The sequence below is a fragment of the Schistocerca piceifrons genome, chromosome 8 (genome assembly GCF_021461385.2).
Source record: "Schistocerca piceifrons isolate TAMUIC-IGC-003096 chromosome 8, iqSchPice1.1, whole genome shotgun sequence".
In the NCBI taxonomy this organism is placed as follows: Eukaryota; Metazoa; Arthropoda; class Insecta; order Orthoptera; family Acrididae; genus Schistocerca; species Schistocerca piceifrons.
This window is the reverse complement of record NC_060145.1, coordinates 291,034,171-291,054,464: the sequence shown is the minus strand read 5'-3', so window position 1 is coordinate 291,054,464 and position 20,294 is coordinate 291,034,171. Positions and strand designations below refer to the sequence as shown.

The window sequence follows — 20,294 nt, the reverse complement described above, 5'->3', positions numbered from 1 at the left end:
GGTGATGTATTTTCATTTGTTATCTATTTTTATGTCCTCCTCTGTAATTAATATCCTTTGTAATTATGTTTCTAATTAAGTTTCCAATTGTTTACGTCACACAACTTTACGATTTTCAGAATTTGAGGCCCTATTTGTAACTTTCTCGTATGCATCAGATAAAGCAGATATTTGTACTGTCATTGAATGTTAGTAACCAAATCCAAACTGTAATTAATTATGTAACTAAAATAATACAAGAGACATTGTTGTAATTAAAGTTCAGATCAATTTTCATATTTAAAACTAGTGATGATACTATAAAAATTTATGTAATACAATATTGTATTTTATACCTTATTTGGCTGTAACATTAGTTTCTTTGTGTTTTGTAAATTTTAATTGTAACACCAAAATTGTACAAAATTAATAATGGGTTATTTTGAAATTTACTGTGAAAATTCTATATAAAGTGAAGCAGTGAGGCTGCAAGTTGGTTGTTGAGTTGTTGTTTTGTCAGTCAGTCAAAGAGATCTGTGAAGTATGTCAGTCAGTGTTTTGTTAACGTGACGAGTATGCAGTTCAGTTGTCAATAAATTTTGTGAAGTTGGAAACTGTTATTTTCTTTCATCAAATGGACTCCAGGCCAAGTTAAGTTAATTTAAGTAACATTCAAGAATATAGCATTGTTACATGAGGCATTAAGGAATAGCCAATTAGATTGTAGGTGGAACTGTAGGAGGTAATAACTGTAGAGGCAGAACAAAGCTTAACTGCAGAAAGCAGGTACAACTGGATGTAGATCTCTTTAGTTATGCAGAGATAAACAGCAAGAGTAACAGAGATTTGAAGAGGTTTGCACAGGATAAACTAGTGTGGAATGTTGAAAAAAGCCAGTCTTTAGACTGATAATCATAAAAATAGCAATCACTGTTCATACTGGGTGAAGGTTACACATTTATTTGGTTCCTCTTTATCAGTCTGTACGAGTAATTGCATTAACCAAAACACGCAACTCAATAAAAATGTGAAGTGGAAGCTAATTTCTTTCATTCAAACCAAGTTGGGACACCACGAAATTTCTAAGAAACAATGGAAAGTCCAGGTTGGAATATCAACATTATTATGATAAACTGAGATTGCTACTCATCCTAAAGGTGACATGTTGAGTTGCAGACTGGCACAATTAAAAGACAGTTACACATTTTAACCTCAGGACATCGCGTTCTATGGAAAGCAGCTCTGCTGCAATCATTGCACAGCTTGTTATATTGGTATGATTACCAAATAGTTATTCACTAGGATGAATGGCCACTGCCAAACTGTGGCCAAGAGCAAAATGGACCACTCTGTGGCACAACACACAGCTGAACATGACATATTTGATTTCAATACCTGCTTCACAATCCAAGACCCCTGGCTAGTGGCTCCTCCCCACCACCAACTGTGTAAATGGGAGTTATCCTTACAAAACATTCTCTGCTCCCAAAATCATCCCAATCTCCGTTTATGGTAACCTATTGTCCCCACACCCTCCAACCAACATTTTCTGTCATCCCTGATGTATCACCTCCTCCTAATTCACATCTCATTACCCTCATTGTGTGCTGCTCTCTGCCAATGCACCAGCTGGTTTTTTTCCCTTCTCTGTTTCTCTTTTTCACTCACCATTCCTCCCACCCTCCCCCACAGCCTCCTGGTGCTGCACCTGGCAGCATTGTACTGCCATCTTGATCCTGAACACACTGCCAAGCAGTGCACACTCCTGCCATCTTAATCCTGAACACACTACCAAGCAGTGCACACTCCTTCCTCCCCCCCACCCCCCCCCCACCCCGTTCCCAACTATGGACTAATGCTTTCACTTCACATGATACATCTGGATTCTGGCTGGACCAGATGGAGATAGCAGTCATGTGTGGTTGCTTGTGTGAATGTGTGTTGTGTTTTTCTTTTCCTTTCTAAAGATGACTTTGGCCAAAGCTCAGTGTGCACAGTCTTTTCCTTGTGCCTGTCTGCAACTCAATGTGTCATCTTTACAGTGAGTAGCAATCTGTAATTTTCATAATATTGTTAAAATTTTGAAACATAATTTTATGTCATGGTATTTTGCACAGCAAATGTCCTGTTCTCTGAGGAAAAAGGCCATATGCAATGTGCCTCTTGAACTTTCACTGCATATTAAAAGTTCAATGAGTTTGCTGGATTGCAGCTATGTCACAATTATTTCTTGGAGCAATGTTTCAACTGAGAATAGCCAACCATTTGTAAGTTTATTCATGTATTGCATAAAAATGACTAGACAGAAAATGGCATTGTGTCACAGGAGATAACAGTGAGTTTGAGTCTCGGTCTGGCACACAGTTTTAATCTGCCAGGAAATTTCAAAACAACAGTGACCTTATTTTATAATTTTATGAACAGAACACAGCCTAGATGAGAATCTTAATTGTATCTTATCAGCTTTAGCCAAATTTAGGTCACTTTTAGATTCAAAAAAACAAAGAACAGTAGCTACTAATGGTGTCATCTACATCTATATCTGTACTCTCCAAATCAGCAGGAGATGTAAGGCAAAGGGTACATCCAACTGTAACAGTTATTAGGGTTTCTTCCTGTTCATTCACATATGGGGCACGGAAACAATGATTGTCTGAATGCCTCAGTGCATGCAGTAATTATTCTAATCTTATTCTCATGATTCCAATGTGAGTGATGCATAGAGAATTGCAGTACATTTCTAGAGCCACCATTTAAATCCGGTCCTTGAAACTTTGTTAATAGACTTTTTCAGAATAGTTTGTCTACCCCCAAGAGACTTCCAGTTCAGTTCCTTCAATATTTTTGTGATACTCTCCCAAACAAACCTGTGCCCCTGTTCTATGTGTTGTTGTTGCGGCCTTCAGTCGACAGATTGGTTTGATGCAGCTCTCATGCTATTATATCCTGTGCAAGCCTTTTCATCTCCAGGTAACTACTGCAACCTATATACTTCTGAATCTGCTTAGTGTATTCATCTCTTGGCCTCCCTCTATGATTTTTACCCTCCATGCTTCCCTCCAATACTAAACTGGTGATCCCTTGATGCTTCAAAATGTGTCTTACCAACCGATTCCTTCTTCTAGTCAAGTTGTGCCACAGATTCCTCTTCTCCCCAATTCTGTTCACTACCTCCTCATTAGTTACATTGCCTACCCATGTAATCTTCAGAATTCTTCTGTAGCACCACATTTCAAAAGCTTCTAGTCTCTTCTTGACTACACTGTTTATCATCCATACATGGTTACACTCTGTACAAATACTTTTAGAAAAGACTTCCTGACGCTTACATCTATACTAAATGTCAACAAATTTCTCTTCATCAGAAACCATTTCCTTGCCATCACCCGTCTATATTTTATATCCTGTCTCCTTCGACCACCATCAGTGATGCTGCCCAAGTAGCAAAACTCATTTACTACTGTAAGTGTCTCACTTCCTAATCTAATTCCTCCAGCATCACCTGATTTAATCTGACTACATTCCATTCTCCTTGTTTCGCTTTTGTTGATGTTCATCTTATATCCTCCTTTCAAGACACTTTCCATTCCATTCAACTGCTCTTCCAATTCCTTTGCTGTCCCTGACAGAATTACAATGTCATCAGCAAACCTAAAGGTTTTTATTTCTTCTCCCTGGATTTTAATTCCTACTCCAAATTTTTCTTTTGTTTCCTGTACTGCTTGCTCAATACACATATTGGATACCATTGGGGATAGGCTACAACCCTGTCTCACTCTCTTCTCAACCAGTTTGCCTTTCATTCATGTCAGCTCTTTATAACTACCTTCTGGTTTCTGTACAAATCATAAGCAGCCTTTTGCTCCCCATATTTTATCCCTGCCACCTTCAGAATTTGAAAGAGAGTGTTCCAGTCAACATTGTTGAAAGCTTTCTCTAAGTCTACAGCTGCTATAAACGTAGGTTTGCCTTTCCTTAAGCTATCTCCTATGAGAAATCCTAGGATCAGTATTGCCTCGAGTGTTACTACATTTTTACTGAATCCAAACTGATCTTTGGCCAAGGTTGGCTTCTACCAGTTTTTCCATTTCCCATAAAGAATTTGTGTTACTATTTTGCAAATGTGACTTATTAAACTGATAGTTCAGTATGTCCTCACCTGTCAGAACTTGCTTTCTTTGGAATTGAAATTATTATATTCTTCTTGAAGTCTGAGGGTATTTCGCCTGTTTCATATATCTTGTTCACCAGATGGTAGACTTTTGTCATGGCTGGCTCTCCCAAGGGGCTATCAATAGTTCTAACGGAATGTTGTATACTACCAGGCCTTGTTTTGACTTAGGTCTTTCAGTGCTTTGTCGAATTCTTCACTCAGTATCTTACCTCCCACCTCATCTTCATCTACTTACTCTTCCATTTCCATAATATTGCCCTCACGTACATCACTCTTGTACAGACCCTCTATGTACTTCTTCCACCTTTCCCTTCTTTGCTTAGGACTGGTTTTCACCTGAGCTCTTGATATTCACACAGGTGGTTCTCATTTTCTCCAAATGTCTCTTTAATTTTCCTGCAGGCGGCATCTATCATATCCCTAGTGACATAGCACATCCCTACATTTGTCCTCTAGCGATTCCTGATTAGTCATTTTGCACTTCCTGTCCATCTGATTTTTGAGACGTTTGTATTCCTTTTTGCCTGCTTCATTTACTGAATTTTTATGTCTTCTTCTTTCATCAGTTAAATTCAATATCTCTTGTGTTATGCAAGGATTTCTACTATCCCTTGTCTTTTTACCTATGTGATCCTCTGCTGTCTACACTATTTCATCTCTCACAGCTACTCATTCATTTTCTACTGTATTCCTTTTCCCTGTTCTTGTCAATCATTCCCTAATGTTCTCTCTGAAACTCTCTATAACCTCTGGTTCTTTCAGTTTATTCAGGCCCCATCTCCTTAAATTCCTACCTTTTTGCAGTTTCTTCAGTTTTAATCTACAGTTTATAACCAATAAATTGTGGTCAGAGTCCACATGTTGTTGTTGTTGTGGTCTTCAGTCCTGAGACTGGTTTGATGCAGCTCTCCATGCTACTCTACCCTGTGCAAGCTTCTTCATCTCCCAGTACCTACTGCAACCTACATCCTTCTGAATCTGCTTAGTGAATTCATCTCTTGGTCTCCCTCTATGCTTTTTATCCTCCATGCTGCCTCCAATACTAAATTGGTGATCCCTTGATGCCTCAGAACATGTTCTACCGACCAATCCCTTCTTCCAGTCAAGTTGTGCCACAAACTTCTCTTCTCCCAATCCTATCCAATACTTCCTAGAGTCCACATATGTCCCTGGAAATGTCTCACAATTTAAAACTTGGTTCCTAAATCTCTGTCTTACCATCATATAATCAATATGAAACCTTCTGGCATCTCCAGGTCTCTTCCACGTATACAACCTTCTTTCGTGATTCTTAAACCAAGTGTCAGCTTGATTAAGTTATGATCTGTGCAAAATTCTATCAGACAGCTTCCTCTTTCATTCCTTACCCCCAGTACATATTCACCTATTACTTTTCCTTCTCTTCCTTTTCTTTCTACCAAATTCCAGTTCCCCATGACTATTAAATTTTCTTCTCCCTTAACTACCTGAATAATTTCTTTTGTCTCATCGCACATTTCTTCAATCTCTTCATCATCTGCACAGCCGGTTGGCATGTAACATACTGCTGTGGTACCCATGGGCATCATGTCTATCTTGGCTACAATAATGCATCACTCACAATGCTGTTCATAGTAGCTTATCTGCATTCCTACTTTTTATTCATTATTAAACCTACTCCTGCATTACCTCTATTTCATTTTGTATTCACAACCCTGTATTCCCTTGGCTAAAAGTCCTATTCCTCCTGCCACTAACTTGATTGATTCCCACTGTGTCTAACTTTAACCTGTCCATTTCCCTTTTTAAATTTTCTAACATACCTGCCCGATTAAGGGATCTGACATTCCACACTTCAACCCTTACTTTCTGTGTACATGTCCAGTATCACCAGTTAGTCTTATTTGGCATGGGTCCCGCACACTTGAACAATATTCTAGGCTTGATTTCCCCCATATTCTACCAATAGACCAAAGTGTACCACCTGATTTACCCATTACTGAGCCTATGTGATCATTCCATTTCATACAGTCATACATACATTAATCCTTGTTCCCCAGATCATGAATACGACATTTCGTAATGATGTGGAACGTGTCACCTTAACATAAGTTTTCTTTACACAATTTTTTTTCAGTTACTTTTCATATCTAAGAATTCATCTATCGAGCAGAAGGAGATGTCATTCAGAAATTATTTTAATTTTCTTTTAAATGTTGGTTGGCTATCTGTCAGACTTTTAATACTATTTGGCAAATGACCAAAGATTTTTGTGGCAGCATAATTCACCCCATTCTGTGCCAAAGTGAGATTTAATCCAGAATAGTGAAGAGTGTTACATAGAGGTATTTGTATGAGTAGGCCAATTCCAACAGTGACTCATTGAAATTATAGTCATAGGATACCATTTTTTTACTGTTGCCAATTTTTGCACTACTTTGAAATGAAATCTTATCAAGATCTGACTGAATATTTATGCTGCTTCTTTTAGGTAGGACTTCATTATAGGTAACTGCATCATCTGCAAAAAGCCTGATATTACTATTAATATTGTCTGCAATGTCATTACTACACAACATGAACAGCTAGGAGCCTGACACACTTCCTTGGAGTACACCCGAAGTTACTTCTACATCTGATGATAACTCTGCAATCCAAGATAACGTGCTGTGCCCTCCCTACCAAAAAGTCCTCAATCCAGTCACACGTTTCATTTGATACCCCATATGATAAAACTTTTGACAATAAGCATAGATTTGGTACTGAGTCAAATGTTTTTTTGTAAATCAAGGAATACTGCATCTACCTGATTGCCTTGATCCAAAGTTTTCATTATGTCATGTGAAAAAAGTGCAAGTTGGGTTTCACATGGTCAATGTTTTAAGAATCCATGCTGTTGGTTTTGAGGAGCTCATTCTGGTCAAGATACCTCATTACACTTGAGCTCAGAACAGATTCTACAATAACTTTATATCAAGGATATTGTGTGGTAGTTCTTTGGATCACTTCTACTACCTTTCTTGTGCTTCTTTCCATGAATAGGGCACAGTTTTTTGTTCAAGGAATCTATGATAAATTATATTTAGAAGATGGACTAACTCAGTTACAAATTCAGTATAGAATCTGACAGGGATTCCACCGGGTCCTGGAGCTTTGTTGAATTTTAAAGATGTCAGTTGTTTCTCAGCTCCACTGGCACTAATAATTAGCCTATTTCATTCATCTCTTCAGTGGTACCAGGATTACACTGGAGCAGTTCTCCTGGGTATAGTGACATTTGAAAATGGAATTAATCATTTCAGCTTTTGCTTTGCTACCCTCAACTTCAGTTCCTGTCTCATTCCCTAGGGACTGGACACTAACTTTGGTGCCTGTAGATATGACCAGAATTTCTTTGGGTTCTGTGAATCCAGTGTTTCATACCCATCTGTGGAGGATATCTTTAAGGGGAATTGAAGCTTGTTTTAATGTCTGATTCACACTCTGGCTCACTACTAACTGTTTAATTGTGTTTCACTATATCAGAAAACTGTCATTTCTGTTTTGTTGTTGGTATGAAGCACCCTCAGATAAGAACTGTACAGTAGCTTTCTGAGTATATATGTAGATGTTGTTACCATTTATCTTAAATATTATTTATGATAGTATAAGTTAACAAGAGAAACTTACCACAAGCAACATGTCTTTCCTTAGCACCAAAAGAAGCAGTCTGATAGTAAGAAATGTTATTAAGTGTGCTTAGAACACTGTGCAATAGCTCACTGTCCTCACCACAAGCTGCAGATTTACGCTCCAATACTGATAATAACATGTCCAAGAATCTGGCACCATCCTGAAAGTGTAAAGGAACGTTTCCACATTTTAGATTGTTTGTTGATTATTATAGCACACAGCATAATTATTAAATAATGATCATAATTTTAAAAGACAGTATTTTTTCTTCATTATCAGGAATGAGGAACTACACATACAAGATTGGGAAACAGTTAGTATCAGTAGTGCAAATAAATTTAAAACAAGCAATGTGTTTCTTGAATTTACACCATACATAAGAAAATGTTGTGTAACTGTTGCTATGTGTAACTGTGTAACATGGTACCTGCAATGGAAATATGTCACCAGTGAAAGAAATATTAATTATAAGATTCTATTAATGGGAGAGGAAATATTTAAGAAATACCAGGTGTACCAGTATGAAATGAGCGTTTTTTTTGTGAAAATGAAACACTAATTTTGAATTGAAAAGTAAAAACATTTTATTCAGAGTACTGACCATTGCTTGCTATACATTTTGACCACCTTTCTGGCTATTTGTGGACACCACGCCAATAGAAATGTTCATCTGTTGAAGCAAACCAATCAGACACCCAGTTTTCAACTCCTTTGTAGGAATCGAAGTGTTCCTCAGCCAATGCGTGTCCCATTGATGAAAAAAAATGGTAGTCAGAAGGGGCCAAGTCTGGTGAATACGGCAGGTGGGGTAGTAGCTCCCAGCCAAGTGTTTTGATTGAATCCTGAACCAGTTTTGCTTCGTGTGCAGGTGCATTGTCGTGTAAAAAAATTACTTTGCCATGTCTTCTAGCCCATTCTGGTCTTTTTTCGATCAATGCATAGTTCAAATTGATCATTTGTTGTCTGTAGCAATTAGTATTCACAGTTTCACCGGGTTTTAGAAGCTCATGATACACCACATCTTTCTGATCCCACCAAACACAGAGCATTGTCTTCTTGCTGAATCGATCTGGTTTTGCAGTCGATGTTGATGGTTGTCCAGGATTAACCCATGATTCTTCCCATTTATGATTCTTAAAATAAATCCATTTTTCACTGCCAGTAACAATTTGATGCAAAATTGATTTTCTTTCATGTCTTTGAAGCAAAATTTGACAAATGGTTTTTTCGGTTTTCCATCCATCTTTCATTCAATTCATGTGGCACCCATTTTCCACACTTTTGGATCTTTTCCGTAGCTTTCAAATGGTCAGAAATTGTTTGTTGTGCAACATTCATCCAATATTGCTTGCAATTCGGCGTCTTCGACTCTTTTTTGCTGGTCTTCCACGTTCTTCATTTCTTACATCAAAATCATTATTTCTGAACCGTTGAAACCATCTTTTGCATGTTGCTTCTGATAGAGCATGATCATCATACGCCTCAACAAGCATTCGATGTGACTCTGCAGCACTTTTTTTCAAATGAAAACAAAAAATTAATGCTGTCCGCAAATCATCACTTTCTGGTACAAAATTCAACCATGATGAAAACATATGATGTTGTTTGTTCCATGACTTGATGTACACTAAATATCTTTGACAGATGTTGTACCAACACAAATTAAGGCTCGTTCACAACAAATGTTCCCTATCGACACATTTGTATCTTAACACTCATTTCAGGCCGGTACACCTGGTACACTACTGCAAAGTAATGAACACTGATCATTCAGATTGGAATCACTGTCATTGCTACAAGAGTTTCTTTCTTTTTGATACATGTGCTCTCCTTGTTAGCTTTCCAAGTATTCTAATTCTCTTAACACTGGCCATAAAAAATATTGTGTTACCAAGAGACATTTGTTTCAGTCTTTCACACTCCTACCATGAAAATAAAATGCCAAGTTAAATGTTTAACATCTTTATTGGCCTAGTGGAAACTGTGATTGGTAGCGTTTTAAGGAATGTTAGTATGACTCAAAAAGAAAAAAGAAGAAGGTGGAAGGAGAAGAAGATTTTGAAAACAGTTGGCTACTATCAGGCAGAAGCAATCTACATAACACATTTATAGATTCAATTTATTCTGGAAAGACATGAAGTGAAGCTTCAGACAGAATATGTACAGGTTTTTTGTCAATTCGAGGTGTGAAGTTGTGTACCCGTACTGTTAAAAGTATACACAAAAGTAATTTAAATTGTTTGATGAAGAGGAAGAAAGATTGCATCTGACTATACTGATAAGCAACCATACACTGTTCATGTGATTGTGTAAATTATATAACAGAAATTACCTTGTAGGTGTCATCTTCATTACTGCTTCCATCAACACATGCAAATTTACTGCCGACAGTGGGATTAATACTCATGTTGGCTAATATTCTGATGACCTGAAAGAGACAAATATACTTGTTAAACAATAAAGTTATTCTGAACTCATAAAAATGAATATAAAACAGGAAGTGGTTGATAAAGCTATTCAGTCTTTCAGAACCGTAGTTTGCAAAATTTTCTTTGTAGTTAATGGATGGCAATCAATAGACCAAAGAATCAACCACCATGTGAATTCTACAAAAGGAGAAGTTGTTTCTAAATTTTATATCCAGAGGAAATTACTATGTAAAGGTCTTATTTTATTGAAACTGCAATCATGGATGAAAGTTTTAAGACTATAGAAGAAAGATAAGTAATGTAAAGAAGTTGCACATATCTTAAAGCTCATTCAGTTTTTTAAATTTTTTGCAGTGACATCGATTCTTACATAAAAGAGAGAGAGCAGTCTACCTTGACAATAACATCCTGTACAGAACCTGTGGAACCTCTTATATCTGAATTTGAGGCAGTTCCAGTGGCTGTGCTGTTATCCATATAAAGATCTTTTTCAAGATAGAGTGACAACAGCTCCAGTAAGGCACTTATTGCTCCTTCCTCCACATATAGCTGCAAAAAGATGTAAAACATTGAATATTAGCTAGATATAAAATGAGATATAAAAATGTAGAATATAATCCTCTGTTTTCTCAGTCTACAAAACAGAAAGAGATAACAACAAATACACCATGGGCCAGAGATAGCATGTGTTCTGATTCAGTTCACCTACAATGTGCTGAAGTACAAATGGCGAAACATAACATTTTCAGTCGAGACAGAATGGAAAACTTGAATACTAATAACAATTGTGACATAAGCTACTGAAACAGAAATAACTGGAACTGGATTGCCACACACAAATGAATTTAAAAACTCTGTTAAATCTTTAGCTTTCAGAATTTTTTTCTACAGTTTCCATCTTTCCCATAACAAATGACTTTTTAAAAATAAGGAACATAAAGATTCAACCACAACTTTAAAATTGTAGCTCTATAAACTGTGCTACAGTAACTGGAGACAGAAACTTGATTTTTGTTGTGAATGTTGTTATATTCTTCTTCTATATTCACTCTTTGCAGCCAGCATTTGGTAGTATGCTAACACAATAATGCCTTACATTTTTTATGTTGCTACATTCAACTATTTGGCATTAGATTATTCTCAGAACAGTAAAAGTCAGCCAAATGTCTTCATGGTATTTTCCTTTCTCTCACAATCAGTGACATATTTCAATTTAAAAGGAGTAAATGTCATGTGCTCATCGTTCAACACAGAAATGAAAAGACACTGTCATTCTCTCTGACATAATATTAAAAATTAATTAGAAAAATGGTAACATATTCCCTACACTAGAGTTAATTTTTTTCTCCACAGATGTTGCCAGTAAGTCACTTCAGTTGTTTTTATTCATCAACATACTATAACAAAAGTTCACCATAGCTATGACTTTTGTACAATTTATTGATTTGTGATGTGTACAAAATAGTATGTCTGAGGTGCATTGTATAACAGAAGACAGTCTAAAAGATTTCAGTTAGCAGCCTATGGTATTCAGAAAAGAGTATTTCATTCACTTATTTCTTCTAGTAACAGTCTAAGAGTGTTTCCCACTTTTATCAAAGTGATTTTGTGAGCAGTGACAGAATAATGCATTAGTATTCAGAAGAGGCCAGTTATAAGTGTTTAAAAGAATGTGTTCCATAATCTTAGATGACATAAACTGCTCAAAACCAGAAACAGTATCCTATATTAGCCAGAAACAAACAATTATTGAGATATGTGCCATTCTGTCCAGTGATAGCCATCTGTCTGTTGACGGTACAAGTTACTGCACATTCATCGGCATCCCTTTTCAGATAATCATGAACGTGGGTGAACATACCAACCTGTCCTCAGATTTGGTCACATGCAGGGACACATGCTTGATACCTACTTCTGGGTATGTACTGCCTATATCGTTGGCCAGAGGGATTACCTCGGGAGTATCATCGTGAGTAATCTCTTTGGTTTGGTGGGTTCTCAAGACAGAGCAATCGTGAAGATGTGGAGAGCATCTGGAGAGGGAGCTGATGGACAGATGGTGTTTGCGAGTGACATACAGGGGGCAGCACAGGCTGCTGGTGGAACAGCCACATATATGAAGGAGCAGAGGGCCTTGGCGAAGCACTGTGGAAAAGCAATGTGTCTGGGGAGGGTGGGGGGGTGGGGGGGGGGTGGGGGGGGTGGGGGGAGCAGTAACTCTGGAGTCACTAGAAGCTGTCGGAACATCTTGTAGGAGCAGCGCATCATATGGGAGAACTGGCTGTCATCTGGGCAGTGTGTGCCATCTCATGAAACTGTTTGGAGTGTAGAGACTGTGTAAGCTGCTGTGCTCACTACTACCCTTATTGGTGAGCTGCTTAATTTGATGTTACTGGTGTGGAAGTTGTTCTTCAGTTCTCCCCTGTAGTGATTACTGTTAAAGCTCCCCTGCCCACACTGTACTGTGTTTTCCTACACCACATCTGCTTCATTGTTATTTGATTTGGCTTAGTTGTGCACACATTTTTAGTCCCCTACAACATGCCACATTCTACGGAACATCCAGATCATTAATTAATTGTTGATAATTGTAATTCTGGGACCTCTGCCTCTGAATTGGAGGACCTGGAAGTTCAAGTGCTTGCCCTTTGAGAGTGACTCATGTAACCTTGGCATTGTGAATTTGTTTAAAGTCTGAAAGGTTTTTTCTTCCCTTGAAAGATGGCTCATTGTAACTTTGCTGTTTTTCAAATTATGAACATTTGTTTAAAGATTTATTTCTCTCTTGAAAATTTACTTAAGCTTTTTTAATTCCTTTTTAGTAAGTACCTCAGAATAATCTTTCTTTATTTTAGTGCACCCATTAAAGGTGGTTTAGAATAATTTAAATTAAAATCTGGAAAAAGTTTTTATCCGCCTTCTAAAGGTGGCTCAGTTTGAACTGTAACCCTATGTAAGCATTGGTTTAAACATAAACTTTACATCTTCCCTTGTGCTCTGGTTAGTGGCAGTCTTGATCACTTGTTGATTAGCAGAGTATGATGTACTTGTCTTTTGGGGTGTTTAGATCACCTCAACCTATTTGTGTAACATTGCTAAAGTTATCCCATGCATAGCTCTGTGCCTTCATCAACTAGAGGACCAATGTGTGATCAATATTTTCAACATTCTTAACTTGTGGGAAAATTTCCTCCCATCTATATCCTGAGTAAAGCTGTGACATTTGTGTGCATGTTTATATTCGGGTATCTGAAATTTCCAATTTTATTGCATTGGAGAACTTTTAGCATTTTGAGAGCTCTAGACAAAATTTGCTTTAATTAAAGTTTCTCTGAACATTTGTTTTGAATCTGTTTTACTAGACAGATTTCTGAACCTGACTACAAAATCATATTTTGATTAATTGTTTCAAGTTAAGTTTTGGTTCACTCAAAATCTCTGCAAACGTTTGTTCACCATATTTTGCTTAATAGTTACAAGCTAAATCTTTGCCTTGATTAAAGTCTGTCTAAACATATGTTCTGAATATCAGTTGTTCTACACAGATTGCTGAGCTTGCCTGTAGAATCATAAGATGCTTGTGCTTAACTATTCTATGCACGCTTTCAGTGTACTCTGTATCGGCAAACAAAAGAAATAAAAAAACTTTATTTTGCTGTATCCTTGACCTGAGTTTGTTCTTTCCACTCCAGCAGCCTGCATTCTGCTATCTCACCATACCAATGCTCCAGGGGATTGTGCATGCACATTGTTAATGAGTGTGGAATGCACAAGTACCTTAAAATTTCCCCCTAGCCATAAATCTAAGGGATTAGGATCAGATGCTATTAATCTCCTCAACTAATCAATTGCTCATAAATGTTTACATACTGTTGTAACAGGTGTAGAAGATTGGATGGTGCCATGCTAAGTATAAACCATATCTGTTGTCTATCTGCAAGATTAACACTCAAATAGTGTGGGTAATTTGTTCCTCAGAGGTTGTCAGTAAACAGTACTTTGTCTGTTAAAGCATGTGGTCCTATGAGTCTGCCATCTACAGTTCCTTCACATACATTGACACTAAAGCAATTTTGTGTCATGTTTCCAAGATTTCTTGACCATATGTATTCTGTCCATTCTTGTTTACTGTGGTAATTTATGGTTCCATCTGCATGAATTAATAACCAAGTATGAGGTAGAAAACTATTGACCAGTATTAGAAAAATTGATGAAGCACTTAATCAATAAATATCTAAATCGCCATAAGATACTAAAAAGAAAAAACAGCATGGTTTCCAGCCAGGTAAAAACACAGAAACAACAGTAATGTGCTACACTGAACAAATAATCAAAAATCTACAGAAAACAATAGCGTAGTAGGAGATATTTTAGATATCTCCAAGGCATTTGATACTGTTAATCATGGCATCCATTTAGAAAAATTGGAACTGTTAGGTATTCATGGGACAGGAAAAAAGTGGTCTGAACAAAATTCAACACAGATTGTACGACTGGTGTTAGCTCAAACCAGTCACAAAATCAACTTAGTAGCAATTAAAATCAGTCTTGATCACAAATTTATTTATTCTGGTAACCGGTTTCGACCAAGCCTGTGGTCATCATCAGACCAAAGTGCTGTATGAGCAGGAGTCTCCATCTAGTGGTAAGTCACTACAGTGATTTACCACTAGAAGGAGGCATCTGCTCATACAGCATTTTGGTCTGAAGATGACCACAGATGATGTTGAAACCAGTTACCAGAATAAATAAATTTGTGATCAAGACCGATTTTAATAGTAACTATTAGTAACAACATGGATCACTGTCTGCTCCCAAGATGCATTCAAAAGTAATTAAGTTAGTATCAGATGTAAAAAGGTGGAAATAGGGGTACTAGAAGACAGTCTCCTTGGTCCTACATTATTTCTTACCTATATAACTGATATTCACACCTCAGATACTGCAGCCAACAGTTGCTTCATACAACAACTGAGCAACTCCTAACCTACTTTTTCCACTCCTACTTCAAACAGATTGATGTTACATGTAAATGAAACAAATTACATGCAATCTGGAAGAATAAGTCCATATCTAAATCTAAATCAGTCTGGTCATAAACATCACTTACCACATCAAAGGTAGGGGTACCTGTGAAAATGAGTCATGTGACCTACAAGCTCAGCTGCAGCCACTATGCTGCATCCTATATGAGCATGACAACCAACAAACTGTCTGTCTGCATGAATGGCCACTGACAAACTGTGGGCAAGAAACAAGTGGACCACCCTGTTGCTGAGCATGTTGCCCAATGTGACATCCTTAATTTCAATGACTGCTTCACAGCCTGTGTCATATGGATCCTTCCCACCAACACCAGTTTTTCTGAACTACGCATGTGGGAACTTTCCCTCTAATATACCCTATGTTCCCATAACCCTCCTGGCCTCAACCTTCATTACTCATTGTACTCACCCATCCAGCCCCTCTCCTGTTCCCATTCCAGCACTACACAGCCTTAGTTCCATCATTACACCCGGTCTTTTTTACTTCTCTCCTTTTCCACTATCCCCCCCCCCCCTCCCCCCACACCTCACCGCTGCCCTGTTTTGCACCTTACGACTGCACATAGCTGCCCTACCCTCTCTCCACCCTGTCACTGCATGCTCCCCAGCATCACTTCACTATCCCACACTGCTGCTGTTCGCTGTGTGGCCTCAGTTGCCTGATACAGCAGTCACGTGTGTGTGAGTGTGTGTGTGTGTGTGTGTGTGTCTGTCATCTATTTTTGTTTTTGATGAGTGCCATACTGGCCGAAAGCTAATTTGTAATAGTCTTTTTGTGGTGCCTATCTGCAACTCGGCATCTCCACTATGTGATGAGTAGCATCTTTCCTTTTCATAATATTGCTACATCCCATGCTGGATTTTTCATTGTGTGATTGAATTTTAATGACCATATTATAAACACAGAAACTAAATTCAGCTGGTTTTCCTCTCAGAGTTATTGTAAATGTGTGTATCCCTGAAGATGCCAGGATGGCATACTACAGCAACTTTCAGTCTCTTGCAGCAAATGGAATAATATTTTGACGTTCCACCAATTGCTGGCTATAGTCTTTTTTTCACCATTAGAGATGAGTGCTACCTGAATAATAACACACAGTCACACTGTATACCCATGTCCGAAAAGCTTGAAATATCAGGACCCACCTCGCAGATTTTCAGACAAATGCCGGCTTTCATAGCTATAGCAAATGAATTAGCACAACACTCCACACTCAGCAAAAAAAAAAAAAGATCTACTATTTTACATACATATTTGTTACATTCAATTTCCTTGAAATGAATTTACGAGTACATTTGAACAACATCCATACAATAGTTATTGTCTATGGATGCATCAATAAAATAAATAAATAACTTCCATCTTATAAATAATAAAATACTAGCTATGAACTGTGGCTCTTCAGTACTCTCTCTTAGAATCCAAAGGGAGAACTGTAACCTGGCATTGTGGAATGTGATGGGACAAAGTAACTGTCTGTACTGAAGAGCATGGTTTATGCTTCCTGCAACTCCAACGTTTCATACACTTATTACAGGATCACCTTCTTCTTCTCACTGCAACACTAACTTATCCCTACCCATCATTCAAGCTGTGCACCTTTTACCATGATCCCTTGTTCTTGCTGAAAATGATCCCAATGTCTGCAAGTTGCCAGAACAACATTCAAACATTTTCAGATGGACTGCTGCAATGAGGATGTTATTCAGCATACACGACGTATGCCAGTCAATTAATGTCTCTGGGTAAATCATAGCTGAACACCATCTCTACCATTTCTGTATGGAATAAAGGGACTCCATTTCCTGGTTGCCATAGTTCACCCGGGGTGTAAGGTACAGTGAAGCGACTCTAACAGCCTCTCCTGTACAAATGTCAACCTCACCTACCCGAGTTGCAGCTAAGGATTGCTGCACGGTACACCCTGTTATTGCTAACGAGGCTCTGACGACCGAGTGTTTCCCGGGATAAGGAAACGCCCCCTATCAAGTGCCAACGGTCTCAAAGAGAGCGGATGAGCGGATAGAGGCAGGGCACCCTCTTGTCCTTGGAGTGAGAAATTGCTCCTAAAGGCGGAAGAACTTCACAGTCAACGGCATAGGATGGAGAAGGCAACGGGAAACCACTCCATTAAAGATCACTCAAGATATCCCAAGAATCAGTAGCGCACCATGCCAGAATCTTCTGTTAAACATAAATCCGGAGTAATAGTCCCCCAATCGGATCTCCGGGTGGGGACAATGGAAGGTCAGGCAAAGTTGAAGAATACACTAAAAATAGCAACATGGAATGTAAGAACACTCCTCCAATGCGGGAAATTAGAGAACCTCAAACTAGAGATGGACAGAATGGGAACAGACATAATAGGAATATCTGAGATGCGATGGCCTGAACCAGGAGACTTCAGATCAGGAAATTATCGTATCATTCATACAGGTACTAACCAAGGAACAACTGGAATCGGTGGAGTTGGAATAATTCTAAAAGGAAAACTCGGGAATCTAGTCACAGGATATGTGCAATTTAACTCTAGGATAATACTAGTCAAAATTGGAACCAAACCAAAGAACACGGTAATAGTACAAGTCTATATGCCGACATCGGCAGAAGAAGACGATGTAATAGAAACAGTGTATGAAGACATCAACAAAGTTATAAATTATGTTAAAGGTGAAGAGAACTTAATTATAATGGGAGATTGGAATGCTAGTGTTGGAGAAGAGAAAGTTGACGGAATTGTAGGGAAATATGGTCTAGGAGATAGAAACGAAAGAGGAAGCCGGCTAATTGAATTTTGTGCCAAAAACAAGTTGGTCATAGCGAACTCCCTTTTCAACCACCATAAAAGAAGAAGGTACACGTGGAAAGCCCCAGGAGATACTAGAAGACACCAAATCGACTATATATTAGTAAAATCGCGTTTTAAAAACCAAATCAAGGATTGCAGAAGCTACCCGTCTGCGGATATTAATAGTGATCACAACCTTGTAATGATGAAATGCTTACTCAAACTCAAGCGATTAGAGAGAAAAACGAACAAAGTATGGAACAGAGATAACCTAAAGTCTGAAGAACTAGTGATCCCTTATGCACGGAAAACTGATGAGATGGCATCAAACATTATTCCCGGGAGTACTAACGAGGAGTGGAAACAAATCAAAGAAGGCATACATAAAGCAGCAGAAGAATTTATTGGGAAAGCCAAACCTGTAAACAGGAAAGAGTGGATAACACCTGAAATAATTTGTCTAATGGAAGAAAGAAGACTATACAAAAATGCCTCTGACGAGCAAAGCGAAAACAAATATAGAAAGCTTAGAAACCAAATAAACAGAGAATCTAGGAAAGCAAAAGAAAATTACCTCAACAGCATTTGTAAAGAGGTGGAGGAAAACATGGTTAAAGGAAAAACTGACTTGGCCTACAGAACAATAAAACAAAACTTTGCTAAACGGAAAGTAAAATCTTCAGGAACTATAAAGAACAAAGAGGGCAAGGTACTATTTGGATATGACACGCTGAAGAGATGGCAAGAATACATTGAAGAGCTATATCAAGGAGACCCTCTAACAGATAATATGATAGAATTAAGCGAAGAAGTAGAGAAAGAAGAACTAGGGGACACAATTCTGAAAGATGAATTTGAAAAAGCACTAAAAGAACTACCAGATAAGAAAGCGGCAGGTGTTGATGATATACCTTCTGAACTAATTAAGAAATCAGGAGACAAAATGAAAGCTACATTACTGCAACTCATACAGAAAATATACAAAACAGGTGAAGTTCCTGAAGACTATCAGAAATGCATCATATTCCCCATACCTAAGAAAGCATCTACTATGGACTGTGAAAACCATCGAACACTCAGTCTTCTTTCACACGCATCAAAAATTCTAATAAGAATAATTTTGAAAAGAGTTGAAAACCAATTGAATAGCACTCTAAGTGAAGACCAATTCGGTTTTAGAAGCGGTGTAGGGACGAGGGAAGCAATCTTATCTTTAAGACTAATAATTGAGAAACAAATTTCCAAAAACAAACAAGTATTTATAGCCTTCGTAGACCTCGAAAAGGCATTTGACAATGTTGTATGGCCAGAAATGTTTAGAATTCTGAAGAAGGCTGGTCTGAAATATAATGATAGAAGGATAATCTTTAAAATATACCAAAATGAAACAGCCTTAGTTAAGAAGGAAAACAAAGAAGAAACAGCAAGAATAAGGAAAGGAGTGAGACAGGGATGCCCACTATCTCCAGTAATTTTCAACGCATATATCCAAGAAGCAATAGACAAAATAAGAGAGAATATTGAAGTAGGAATAAAACTTAACGGAATGAAAATAGATATGTTGCGATATGCAGATGATATCGCCATAATTACAGAAAGGAAAGAAGATTTAGAAGCCGCACTCAATGAAATGGAAAACACCTTAAAAGAACAGTATGGAATGAAAATAAATAAGAAAAAGACTAAAGTGATGGTGAGTGGCGCCCTGAACTACAATGAACCCATACGAATAACAATAAAGGGAGAGAAACTAGGGCAGGTTACAGAATTTAACTACTTAGGTAGCAAAATAACAGCAGATGGAAGGAGCAAAAGTGACATTAAAAACAGAATACAACTTGCCAAAATAGCATTCAATGGAAAAAGAAACTTACTGACGAGTAGAAATGTTAGTTTAGACGTAAGAAAGAGAGTCATGAAAACCTATGTGTGGAGTACAGCCCTTTACGGATGTGAAACTTGGACTAGTGGAAAAGAAGAAAAGAGAAGATTAGAGGCATTCGAAATGTGGTGCTACCGGAGAATGGAAAAAATCAGCTGGCGAGACAAGGCTACAAACGAAGATGTCCTCAGAAAAGTGAAAGAAAACAGATCTCTTTGGCGAAATATACAGAAAAGAAGAATAACCTTCATAGGTCACATTTTACGGCATAACAATTTCATTAAGAGAATATTAGAAGGAATCATTGAAGGAAGAACTCGCCGAGGACGACCTAGATTAAGCTAC

The 20,294-nt window shown here is 37.8% G+C and overlaps 1 protein-coding gene across 1 annotated transcript in view; it reads right to left on the bottom strand.

Annotated features, from left to right (window-relative positions):
• Positions 1–20,294, bottom strand: part of LOC124711611 (armadillo repeat-containing protein 2) — a 184,276-nt gene that overhangs the window by 68,502 nt on the left and 95,480 nt on the right. The window contains exons 11-13 of the mRNA XM_047241775.1: positions 10,627–10,782; positions 10,137–10,232; positions 7,802–7,964 (exon numbers count right to left, since the gene is read on the bottom strand). Of these exons, the coding sequence (XP_047097731.1) occupies positions 7,802–7,964; positions 10,137–10,232; positions 10,627–10,782 (415 nt within the window). The remainder of the gene's footprint in view (positions 1–7,801; positions 7,965–10,136; positions 10,233–10,626; positions 10,783–20,294) is intronic.